The sequence below is a fragment of the Olea europaea genome, chromosome 19 (genome assembly GCF_002742605.1).
Source record: "Olea europaea var. sylvestris chromosome 19, O_europaea_v1, whole genome shotgun sequence".
NCBI classification, from domain to species: domain Eukaryota; kingdom Viridiplantae; phylum Streptophyta; class Magnoliopsida; order Lamiales; family Oleaceae; genus Olea; species Olea europaea.
This window is the reverse complement of record NC_036255.1, coordinates 2,601,274-2,611,716: the sequence shown is the minus strand read 5'-3', so window position 1 is coordinate 2,611,716 and position 10,443 is coordinate 2,601,274. Positions and strand designations below refer to the sequence as shown.

Sequence of the window (10,443 nt, the reverse complement as noted above, 5' to 3'; positions counted from 1 at the left end):
ACCATCCAAAGATGGCAATATCCGTGAAATTTCCTTATCCTAATAAAAAAGTTGCCTATTACTAATCCAACTCAAACGCCCCAAATGCTGACAAAAATATTCCAATCCATCTCACTCGATGTTTTCTGGTCAAGTATTTACTCTGTGTTTAATTTGAATAGTGTTTAACTTATATATACATATATATTTTTTATTTTATTTATTATTATTATTATTTTTTTTTTTTTTCTGTTTTTACTCACTCACTAATATCTCTCTGTTTCTGACACCGAACCAAACCTCTCTTCAAATCAAAGATTTCTTATTCGTAGGTTCCTTTTGAACTCCACTCTTTCATTGCTTTCATGGGTTGTTATGGATTTTGATTCATAGATTTAACCTTAAGCTTGCTTCAATTATTTATAATGTCCCCTAACATTTAAATTAATTATTGATAAACAATGCAATTCTACTTGAGCTTCTTGTTCTGATACCAACTTATTCTCTCTGTTTAACGATAAACGCACTTATACAATTCCAGATAATTCTGATTTTTACTTCTTGTGGGTCTTTTTCCTTTTATCTTTTTGGCTTTCTAGGAAACTGTTATTTGATGGGTTCTGTAAGTTCTTGCTGGGTGTAAAGATTGAAGATGGGATCTTTTTCTTCATTTCAAGTTCTTTTGCTGAGTTTGGGACTCTTTCTTGCTGCTTGTAATGCATTCCCACAAAATGAAGGTACTTTTATTATGTATTACATTTGTTGATTCACAGATCTTGATTCACTTGCTCCTTAAAAAGTTTAATTACTCTTAATTTGGGTTGTGGTCGATGATGAATTCAGTTTTTGGATAAATTAATTGAGTTTGTTTTGGGAAGATCTTGGAATTTTGTCGTTTATATTAATTGTAATTATAATGATGTTAGCAGAAATTAGTGCAAACTTCGTGTAATATTTTCTTGACAGAAGAATTTGTGGGTTTTGTTCAGCTGTAGCTCTCACTTTCTTCAAGAGAGCTATAATGGAGGATCCCCTTCTGGTTTTGTCAGATTGGAACCCTATGGAGTCCGAGCCTTGTGAATGGTCTGGAATTTCTTGTTCTATGGCAAGAGATCATGTCATAAAGCTGTAAGATTTTCTATCGTTTCAGTTCACTGAAAGTACATGCATGAAAATGCATTCTTCTTTGTCGAAACTAGAAAAATTAAGCCTTTTTTTTTTTTTCTCTAAATCGTTGGATAGTATTAAGGAGAAAAAATAAGCTAAAATCTTGTTTTTGGATGTTGCTGGATAGTATTAAGCAGGAAAAATTAGCTTGTTTTATTATACTGTACTATGTACTAAATGTTCATTCAGTGCCTAACTTAAAAATTCCACTTGGTTGTGTAGTAACATATCCGGGGCATCGTTAAAGGGTTTCATTGCACCAGAACTGAACCAACTATCTACTTTGCAAGAATTGTAAGCTTCTCTTTCATATGATGTACTGAAATTAATTTTTACTACTTATTTCTAAATCAAGATTTATTTAGACTGCTTATGTACGCTGCTAATGAACAGAAATTTGCACGGAAATTTGCTGATTGGTACAATCCCCAAGGAAATTGGTATGTTGAAAAACCTGAAGGTCTTGGATTTGGGCATCAACCAGCTAACAGGACCAATTCCTCCCGAGATTGGAAACTTAACCAGTGTTGTGAAAATGTCAGTGTAGCATGAGTTGTTCGACATTTAGATTTGTAGAGTAGACTTCATTTTTTGCTTTATCTTATGTGCCTGTTTTATTCTCTTCTTGCAGAAACCTCCAATCCAATGGGTTGACAGGGAATCTACCTTCCGAGCTTGGCAACTTGAAGCACCTCAAAGAAATCCGGCTGGATAGGAATAGGCTTCAAGGACAATTCCCTGCTAGCAATGGCTCAGAGTTCCCTTCCAATCTACACGGGAAGTAAGTGGAAACTACTACCGGACTGAAAGTGTTTTTCTTCTTCTTCTCTGGGTGCTTAGCTGTTGGATTTTTTGTTCCTGTATTACTTCTTTTATATGGCAGCCGACAAAGTTTGGCATTAACTTTTTTGCATATTACACATGATCTGCTTGTTTATTTATTGATTCAATGGTGCTCCATCAGAATTTTGTTCACGAGAAATGCTTTTTTAAAAATGGAATGAAGATGGAGATGGAATATACTTGACCTCAATATTAACATTATTCATTTAATTTGTATAATATAATGACCTGATTGTCCATACAGCATCAAGTCTCGACCAAAGAGTCCTTTTTTTCAGCGGCAATGTATCGAACCTATCATTGGCATGTTTGCACATGTTAATTGTGTTTGTGAAATAATGATATATTTGTGAGGCAGGATGGAATTTCAGTAGATATGTATTAATGAATTAAAAGAAGTTAAAATCTTTTTTATTATGTTGTTCGGTCCAGTCTAATATTATGTACCAAACATGCACTAAATGTATATGAGTTATCGGCTAGGAAATGAATATCGATCCCAAAAAAAAACAGTCAGTCATATTTTGATATTATAAACTTGTATCAGGGTAAAGCTCCTATTTGATTGCTGAAGTTTGTTTAATTATTAAACTTTTAATAAAATTTTAAATCTAGAATTTTGAGTGCTTGTTTCGTGATGTTGTTGGGTAATATAATTGCAATAGGTATGCTTCAACTGGAAGTCCCACAGGTTTTTGTCTATCATCCCAATTAAAAGTTGCAGATTTCTCATTCAACTTTTTTAATGGAAGCATACCCAAGTGCTTGGGATATCTTTCTAGGTATTACACGGCTCCCTTGCTTTTCTATCTTTAATTCCCTCTCTTCTTTTGGCATTTTCACATTTATTTTACCTTATAGATCGAGCTTTCAAGGTAATTGCCTTCGAGATAAAGACTCCAAGCAGCGCACCACAGAACATTGTGGTAATTGTCCTCGTGCTCATCTAAAGACACGTGAATAAGACTTTAGATACATAAACAAGAGCTTTCCCCCTGAAGGGTGAATAAATATAGATAAAATTATACATTCTCATTTAATGTATGAAAATTGAAACTTAGTAATGTTGCAAAAATCTGATTCTGCGTGTACCATTTTTTGCTTTTAATTAAGGTGTATTGGCTGCTGGTTTTCTGAAGCGGCTGTCACGTGTTTTGATGACTTCAATCGCTTTTGCATTTTGAGCATGGATGAATTTTAAAATTTTAATGAAATGTATCAAAAAATTTAAAAATCTGATTATTAAAGTACAACTGTTTTCTGTTCTAATCAAAGTATCGGCCGTTTTTCTAAATTGTGGCTTAATGTTGGTGGATTTAATCCCTTCTGCATTTGGCGACACCAAATTCATTTAATTATTGAAAAATTGACTACTATTATCATAATGAATAAAGTTCTCTGTGTTGTTATTAATGAAGAAACAGTTATAGCAGGTGGTGCTTCGCCATCTAGCAACCATCCAGTAGTTAACACACAACACCAACGTGTTGAAGACAGATCCACACACCAACCTAAAGCTTCAAAACCTGCATGGCTTTTGTCCCTCGAAATATTGATGGGAATTATGGTGGGTTCTCTATTTGTCATTGCTCTCGTCACTACACTTCAGAAGTGCAAGCAAAAACCTTCTATAATCATCCCTTGGAAGAAATCAGCAAGTGATAAAGACTACACGATGATGTACACTGGTTAGTCTTTCATGTCCGTCCTATGCCATTTGGACTCCGAAATTAGATCATGTTTGGCTAACTTAAAAGTAAATAAGTAGTTTTAAACTAAATGTAAGATAAGAGTAACTTTGAAAATAAATATTTTTTTTAAGTCAAAAGTAAAAAGGACAGAGAAAAAGTGACTTAATGGAACATGTTGGAAACGAAAGGCAATTTACTCATATTTTTAGGCTTAGCCAAACATGTTCTTATTTATCTGTTATCTAGCATTGACTATTATTACATCTGGTTTGCTGTTTGTATTTTTGTTTCTAATTTCAGAAGAAAATGTTTTTACAGATTCCGAGCTACTGAAGGATGTGGTGAGGTACAGCAGACAAGAACTTGAGATAGCTTGTGAAGATTTCAGCAACATTATCGGATCCTCTCCAGATAGCCTAGTATACAAAGGAACCATGAAAGGCGGGCAGGAAATAGCTGTAATATCCCTTTCCTTCATAGAAGAGAATTGGACAGGCTTCCTTGAACTTTATTTTCAGAAAGAGGTATCTTTTTCTTGTTTCATTGAATGATTTATTCCTGTTTTTGCGTGCACATATTATGGAATGGTAAATTCTTTGAGAATTTATGTATACACAATTCAGGTGGCAGATTTGGCAAGATTAAATCATGAAAATACGGGAAAATTGCTAGGGTGTTGTAGAGAAAGCAATCCGTTTACAAGGATGCTGGTATTTGAATACGCATCAAATGGAACACTTCACGAGCACCTTCACTGTAAGCAACTTTGCTAGAGTTTTCATTTTTCTTCTCTTTTTGTTCATTTCAAAACTTTGCTATGAACTCCCAACTTATCCCACGAGCTGAAAGCAGAAGCTTTCTGATCAAATGCAGACGGAGAAGGGTGTCAATTTTCTTGGACACGGCGCATGAAAATTATTATTGGCATAGCCAAGGGACTAAATTATCTTCACACTGAAATTGATCCGCCATTTACTATATCCGAATTGAACTCCAGTGCTGTATATCTTACAGATGATTTTTCTCCCAAGGTGAGACCAGATCGCTTGCTAATAATGTGAATATCTAGGTGATCAGTGTCATAAACCTGATCTTTTTGATTCAATGGCTGAAGCGATTAAACCCTAATATTCTTACATGGAAATCTACATATCAGACCTTGTATCAAGGTAGTTATTGCACTTTGCATACAGTGTTTGTAGAAATTTCAGTGTCCATAAAACTGTTTCATCGTGACAAAAGATACATTTCATTAAATCTCTATTAAAAAATTGAAAATATTTACATTACACTCCAATACTCCATGCATAAAGGGTGTAACTACACTTTACAGAGCTTTGAAAATTTTGGTTGATAAGTTTTGCAGTTAAAATCCTGAATATCACAATAGGTCAACTTTTGCAGTTGGTTGATTTTGAGAGCTGGAAGTCGGTTCTTTCGAGATCTGAGAAGAGCTCAGGCACAATCAGCAATGAAGGTGCCATTTGTGTTCTTCCGAATTCTATGGAACAACGCCATCTTGATATCCAGGGTAATATCTATGCTTTTGGAATTCTTCTATTGGAAATAATCAGTGGGAGACCTCCATATTGCCAAGATAAAGGGTGCTTAGTCGTTTGGGTAAGACGACGAGAACTTGAACTTTTCATTTATCATTTTTTACTATTGTTTGGAGTATCATTTGCAAAGCCCTTGATTTACATTTTTGTTAACAGGCCAAGGAATTTCTTGAAATGCCTGACATTACATCTTATGTGGTGGATCCCGAGTTGAAACACTTCAGATACGAGGACCTAAAAGTTATATGCAAGGTGGTAAATTTATGCATCCATCCAAGTTCTAGCACTAGGACATCAATGCAGGACTTGTGCGCCATGTTGGAGAGTGGTATTGACACATCTGTGTCACTCGAGCTTAAAGCATCATCATTGGCATGGGCCGAGCTAGCGCTTGATTCATAACCGATCAACAGAAATATACAGTAGCAATACCTTTTACTTTGTTCATTTTCATTTTAAAATCTTGTGTAATCTAACATTTGGTATTGGGTTATAGAAACATAAGGTTTGTAATTGGCCAATGTCAATTCTTTGTGTAATCTTTAGGCCAACTAGTAACATTTGAGAGTGACAAATAGTGAATGAAGACCTTGCTTCATTGTTGTTCTCTTGATGCTTCCACATGAATTCCGTGAAAGAATAGAAATAAGGGAGCGACACTTCTTGTAAATTTCATTTAAGGTTCTCAACATAAAACATGGAAAAATCACACACCAACATCAAAATTAAGCCACTACAAAATTTCTGCAACCAGTTTCTCATTACATCAAAAAATTTTGGCACCAAAGTTGCATAAATACGTTGTGGAAAAATGAGACTCAATGTTTAGCACGCGAGTAATGATTATCATTAGGATTCCTCTTCTGACTGAAAACAGCTAATGTTTTCCGTACAGGAGGCTGCAACGGAGCTTTCTTACTGGTATGGGTAAGGAAAAGATCATCTGGAGCAAAAATGTCGTCTCCCTACAATACACATTGTGCAAGAAAGGCGGGGGTTAATAAACTTGTTGGATAAAAAAGAAAAAAAAAATTTATTAGATAAAAGCGGAAAGAGAAAAAAAAGTTCTCACCTGCTTGTTCTTTTTCTTTGTCTTGGGATACAGGAACTTCTGTGGAAGCTGATCTTCACGTAGAACCGGGTTCTTGGTAATGGCAGCTCGGCCCCCTTGGGGTAAGGGCAAAGAGAACTGTTGTAAACAAACCAAATACGTGCTAATTACTCGACCAAAGCACCAATACAGTGAGAAAAAATATCAAATGTTGGCAAACATATCTCGACAGACCTACTCAATATTTTCCAAGTTCATTTGCTGTCTAACGCCATTTACATTATCCAGCATATTTCAAGCAATCGTCATTTAGATGCTGAAATTGTAATCAACCCAAACAAATACCTTTCCTCTCCTTATCTTTATTAACATATGTAAACTTATTATGGTCACACGTATGCAGATTTGCATTAACATAAAAACATGAAATGCACATATATGCAAAGAAAAAGGCCGGCGTGCATAAGATAATATAAGTTTAGAGTTGAGAGTATATAGAGCTACACAAAGGCGCGAGTTATCAACTGATCTAACTTAAAATACTTTATTCAAAGAGAGAACATCTCAAATACAGATCCCTTATAACATGCAAAAGCTAGTGATATGAAGTGGTCTAGAAGAAGTTTCCATTCCATATCCAATTACCTTTTCTTACATAAAATAAATGTTATGCAGATGCTGCAAATGAACGTGTAAAACAATAAAACATTCTAAAATCAGTTCAAAAGAGGAGTAATTAACAAATATACTTGCCTTTGTACCACGCAAGGATACACGAGGTCGACGTGCTGCCAGAACAATACCATTTTCGCCAACTGTAACAGCTACTTTGCGCAGTGTGCCCCCGTTTCCACATTTGGGACAGAAAATTCTACCAATTTCTGTGGTCAACTTATTGCAGGCATGGCATTTCAGCACCCACCTGAGTATAAAAAGAACTTTGTTTCATAGAAAAGACAGATTGTTCCAAAAGTAGCCTCCCACACAGAAATAAACCTGAAAAGTAACTGCTAATACAGTTATACCTGTGTAACATAATTTTGTTTGCATTTATAACGAGCCCCTATATGCAGTAATGCAAGTCTAAACAATTACTCGGTATGCAATAATCCGTGGCAGAAATATATCTATGAAAGGATCATACGTGCATTATGCATATACCTGTGTAGCTCACGTATCTGCATTCCACCAGGTGCCACAAGGCGCAAACCCATCTGCAGAAGCACATTCTGCATGGCAAAGTCAGTAGTTACACAAGCCACACTAGACTCAGACAAAGATCTTAGTGTCCAGCTCTGTTCACTACTATTATCGTCCATGTGTAGTGCATCAACATTCTCACTAGTCTGGCTAGTAGTCTCCGGGAACTCCGGTCCTTCATCGCCGACTTCAACATCAGAGTCTTCACCTTCTGCTACAGACTTTAGAGATTCTTCTTCAAGCCTCATGTTATTCAAAATTTCTGAGATATCTTCATCAGTGTTCTTGCCATCAATGATCTTACCATTTCCTAAGCTGCTATTCCCTGTTTCTTCATAACTTTGTACTGGTATCAGATCTGGACAGCAGTTATCGTCATCTAGGTTTTCACTCTCATTTTCAGCTGCATCTTGTTGATCACTTTTCGCCGACAACTCAGCATGAATTTCACGTCTAGCCTTCCTTCTCAGGAATCTTCTATGAGTACTCCGACTTACAGCAGGCATCCAGTCACCAGATTCATCGTCATAATGACCCTGCGATGCATCAATTCCATCAGCAACCATCTTCTTCCCGTCGATGTTTATCTCCTTTTTCTGCTGAAAGTATCTTCGGGGCTTAGTGAAACCACCATCCGCATTCTCTTGATTTCCAGACTGTGATTCACTACCATTTTGAATTGAACCGTTTTCAGTACCATGTTCATCTGCGGATAAAGCATTCAAGTTCAAATTTTTCATGGGAAGAATTCTTGAATTCGGAATTGATCCACCCTCAGTCGCATGCTCTAGAGTTTCCCATTCTTCCAGATTGGGAACATTGGATCCCCACCCTGGCATGTCCTTTTCAGGCAGTCTCTTCACATTAACCGTCTGAATAGGAGGAGGGTTGTCTCTGATATGGTGAGTTCCATGGGTCTGAGCCTCCAATGTATAAGTCAAAGCAATTAGCTTAAGATCCACATCTGAAAGTGTTTGCAAGTCTCCAGTTGCCCTTGCAAAATTGATCACTGCATTACCGAAAATCAAGATCGATTCAGAGTTTGAAGTTAAATAAGACACCCAGTGTGAATTCCACATAGTGAATGATAAATTCAGTTTATGTTTCATATATAACATAACCAAAAGAAAGTTAGTTCATATAAAACCATATGCATTCAATTAATTATGATGACTCTAACCAATACTACTATTAGTGATTAATCAATTGTAATGGGTCTATCGATCAGAAGCATTTTATACAATATTTTTACGTTCCATCTTCAATATTCTCTGCATATATTTTCATTATGTTACAACTGATCCTCCACTCTGAGACAACTGAAAACTTTTAGCTTCATGATAAAATGCACAAAACCCCGTAGTAAAATAACGCCGTTAAGTGAAATAAAAAAATTGGGCAGCTTTACACCAAAATTTTTATAAACTAAGAGCATCTCCAAAGAGACTCTATTTATAAAGAGCAAGAGGATCTATAAATTTATAGAGTTAAAATTTTGAAGTAATCCAACAAGCTCTTTATACTCATCACTTAATTTTACAACTCCCAAAAAATATTTATTATTTTTCTCTATCATTTATTTTAACTAGCTTTTCTTTAAATTATTTTATTATTTTCCTACATTGAAAATTAAAACATTTTGAATGTATTTAATTATAGAGAGTGAGTTTGGTTACCTACTCTCTAAATTAAAATGTTAATTTAAAGGTCTCTTGAAGCATGATTTGAAAGGTTGACACATTAAAATATAGAGTATCTCATGTTTGAAGAGAGTCTTGAAGATGCTCTAAGTGACTGTCTGGGAGAAATTATGTTTGGATAATAAGTTGGTAATTTGATTTTGACTTTTAATGGGAGATTATAATGAAACCCAAACAAGCAGTAATCAACTGATACTTCTACTCAACACCTATCCAATTAACCAATGAATATGATTCAAAAATAAAAAAATAAAAAACTGAAATGAAATATCTATGATAAAGCAGTATAAATTATTATTCAAAGACAAACATATTTCTCAACCATTGGGCACTATGATTTGGCCATGGCGCCCATGAGGGCACTGCCTACCTATGGCCTCGTGGTGGCATACAATTAAGGCCGATTTAATTTAGCTGGACCTATACTTACATGGCTACATCTGCAACCCCATTACTTGTAGACACACGATTAGACGGATTCCTGGATTTGTACCTGGTTTTTTCCCGGTCGTTCTAGTTTGATAAGGCAACAATGAGTTTAGGAACATAACGAAAACCTTACCTTTTCTTAGGGCATCCGAAGAGGGTTCCAGAGTGTCAACAGAGAATGGAAGGAACTTGAGAGAGTGACGCGAAGCGGGGTCACGTATTTCAGCAATGACCTCAGGGACAGAAACAAATCGATCAGCCGAGAGGCATAGCCTCTCGCCACCTTGGATTATGGCGTTAGCATCGACCACCGCCACCGATATTCCCTTCCGAGAATCGCAACTTCCTACCATAACCCCGTGTTGTTGATCATTGATAATGGGAGAGAATAGTTGAGGCGCTGGCGGCGGATTTTTGGGCTGCTGCTTTAATATATTGCTCCATAGCGGCTGAGCTAGAGGTTGGGATTGTACCTCCATGGTTGTACACGTCGTAAGAGAGGGATTGGGATGAATAAAACCCTAACTGATTAAACAATCCTTTTAAACTTTTTTTATATTCATTTATAGAGTTAATTGTTCCAATGGTCATTGAACTTAGGTAAATGAACATGATTGATCACTAAAATTTAAAATATCGAATTTTAATCATTGAACTCAAATCTATGTTTTCAATTGCTCACTAAAATTTAAAATTTCGAGTTTTAACAATTGAACTTTGAAAAATATTGTATATTACTCACTGAGTTTTGAAAAATGTTGTACATTACTCACTGTAAATTTGATATTTTTCAGAGTTCAACAGTTATGTTAGTGAGTAACGTA

General features: G+C 35.7%; 2 protein-coding genes across 8 annotated transcripts; one reads left to right on the top strand and one right to left on the bottom strand.

Annotated features, from left to right (window-relative positions):
- Nucleotides 1-208: 208 nt before the first annotated feature.
- LOC111368489 (probable LRR receptor-like serine/threonine-protein kinase At1g63430) lies at nt 209-5,846 on the top strand. Of its 6 annotated transcripts, none has more exons than XR_002697995.1 (14): nt 209-307; nt 579-716; nt 969-1,107; nt 1,369-1,440; nt 1,540-1,683; nt 1,778-1,927; nt 2,655-2,771; nt 2,851-2,915; nt 3,408-3,677; nt 3,999-4,204; nt 4,304-4,436; nt 4,554-4,711; nt 5,071-5,300; nt 5,396-5,846. XR_002697995.1 is itself a non-coding variant. In XM_022989750.1 (14 exons), the coding sequence occupies exons 2-14, from the start codon at nt 632-634 to the stop codon at nt 5,639-5,641; spliced, it is 1,986 nt and encodes a 661-aa protein (XP_022845518.1). In that variant the 5' UTR covers nt 209-307; nt 579-631; the 3' UTR covers nt 5,642-5,837. The 6 variants fall into 6 exon arrangements, 5 of the variants coding, with proteins under 5 accessions (XP_022845518.1, XP_022845517.1, XP_022845514.1 ...); XM_022989750.1 differs by having other exon boundaries at nt 3,423-3,677; nt 5,085-5,300; nt 5,396-5,837; XM_022989749.1 differs by having other exon boundaries at nt 3,414-3,677; nt 5,085-5,300; nt 5,396-5,837.
- A 91-nt stretch (nt 5,847-5,937) lies between these two features.
- Nucleotides 5,938-10,140, bottom strand: LOC111368490 (RNA-binding protein NOB1). 2 transcript variants are annotated; one of them, XM_022989752.1, is made up of 5 exons: nt 9,753-10,140; nt 7,452-8,499; nt 7,044-7,212; nt 6,312-6,428; nt 5,938-6,204 (listed from the first exon to the last, which is right to left on the bottom strand). In XM_022989752.1, the coding sequence occupies exons 1-5, from the start codon at nt 10,096-10,098 to the stop codon at nt 6,058-6,060; spliced, it is 1,827 nt and encodes a 608-aa protein (XP_022845520.1). In that variant the 5' UTR covers nt 10,099-10,140; the 3' UTR covers nt 5,938-6,057. The 2 variants fall into 2 exon arrangements, with proteins under 2 accessions (XP_022845520.1, XP_022845521.1); XM_022989753.1 differs by lacking the exons at nt 5,938-6,204; nt 6,312-6,428 and having other exon boundaries at nt 7,075-7,286.
- Between the last annotated feature and the right edge of the window lie 303 nt (nt 10,141-10,443).

Excerpts from the sequence above, each read along its gene's own strand:
- LOC111368489 (XM_022989746.1), top strand. The coding sequence starts at position 632 with ATGGGATCTTTTTCTTCATTTCAAGTTCTTTTGCTGAGTTTGGGACTC. Across the intron at positions 1,928-2,654 it reads CCTTCCAATCTACACGGGAA|GTATGCTTCAACTGGAAGTC; the intron begins GTAAGTGGAAAC and ends TAATTGCAATAG. Across the intron at positions 2,916-3,407 it reads GCGCACCACAGAACATTGTG|AAACAGTTATAGCAGGTGGT; the intron begins GTAATTGTCCTC and ends TTATTAATGAAG.
- LOC111368490 (XM_022989752.1), bottom strand. The coding sequence starts at position 10,098 with ATGGAGGTACAATCCCAACCTCTAGCTCAGCCGCTATGGAGCAATATA. Across the intron at positions 8,500-9,752 it reads TTCGGATGCCCTAAGAAAAG|TGATCAATTTTGCAAGGGCA; the intron begins GTAAGGTTTTCG and ends TCGGTAATGCAG. Across the intron at positions 7,213-7,451 it reads CAGATACGTGAGCTACACAG|GTGGGTGCTGAAATGCCATG; the intron begins GTATATGCATAA and ends TTTTATACTCAG.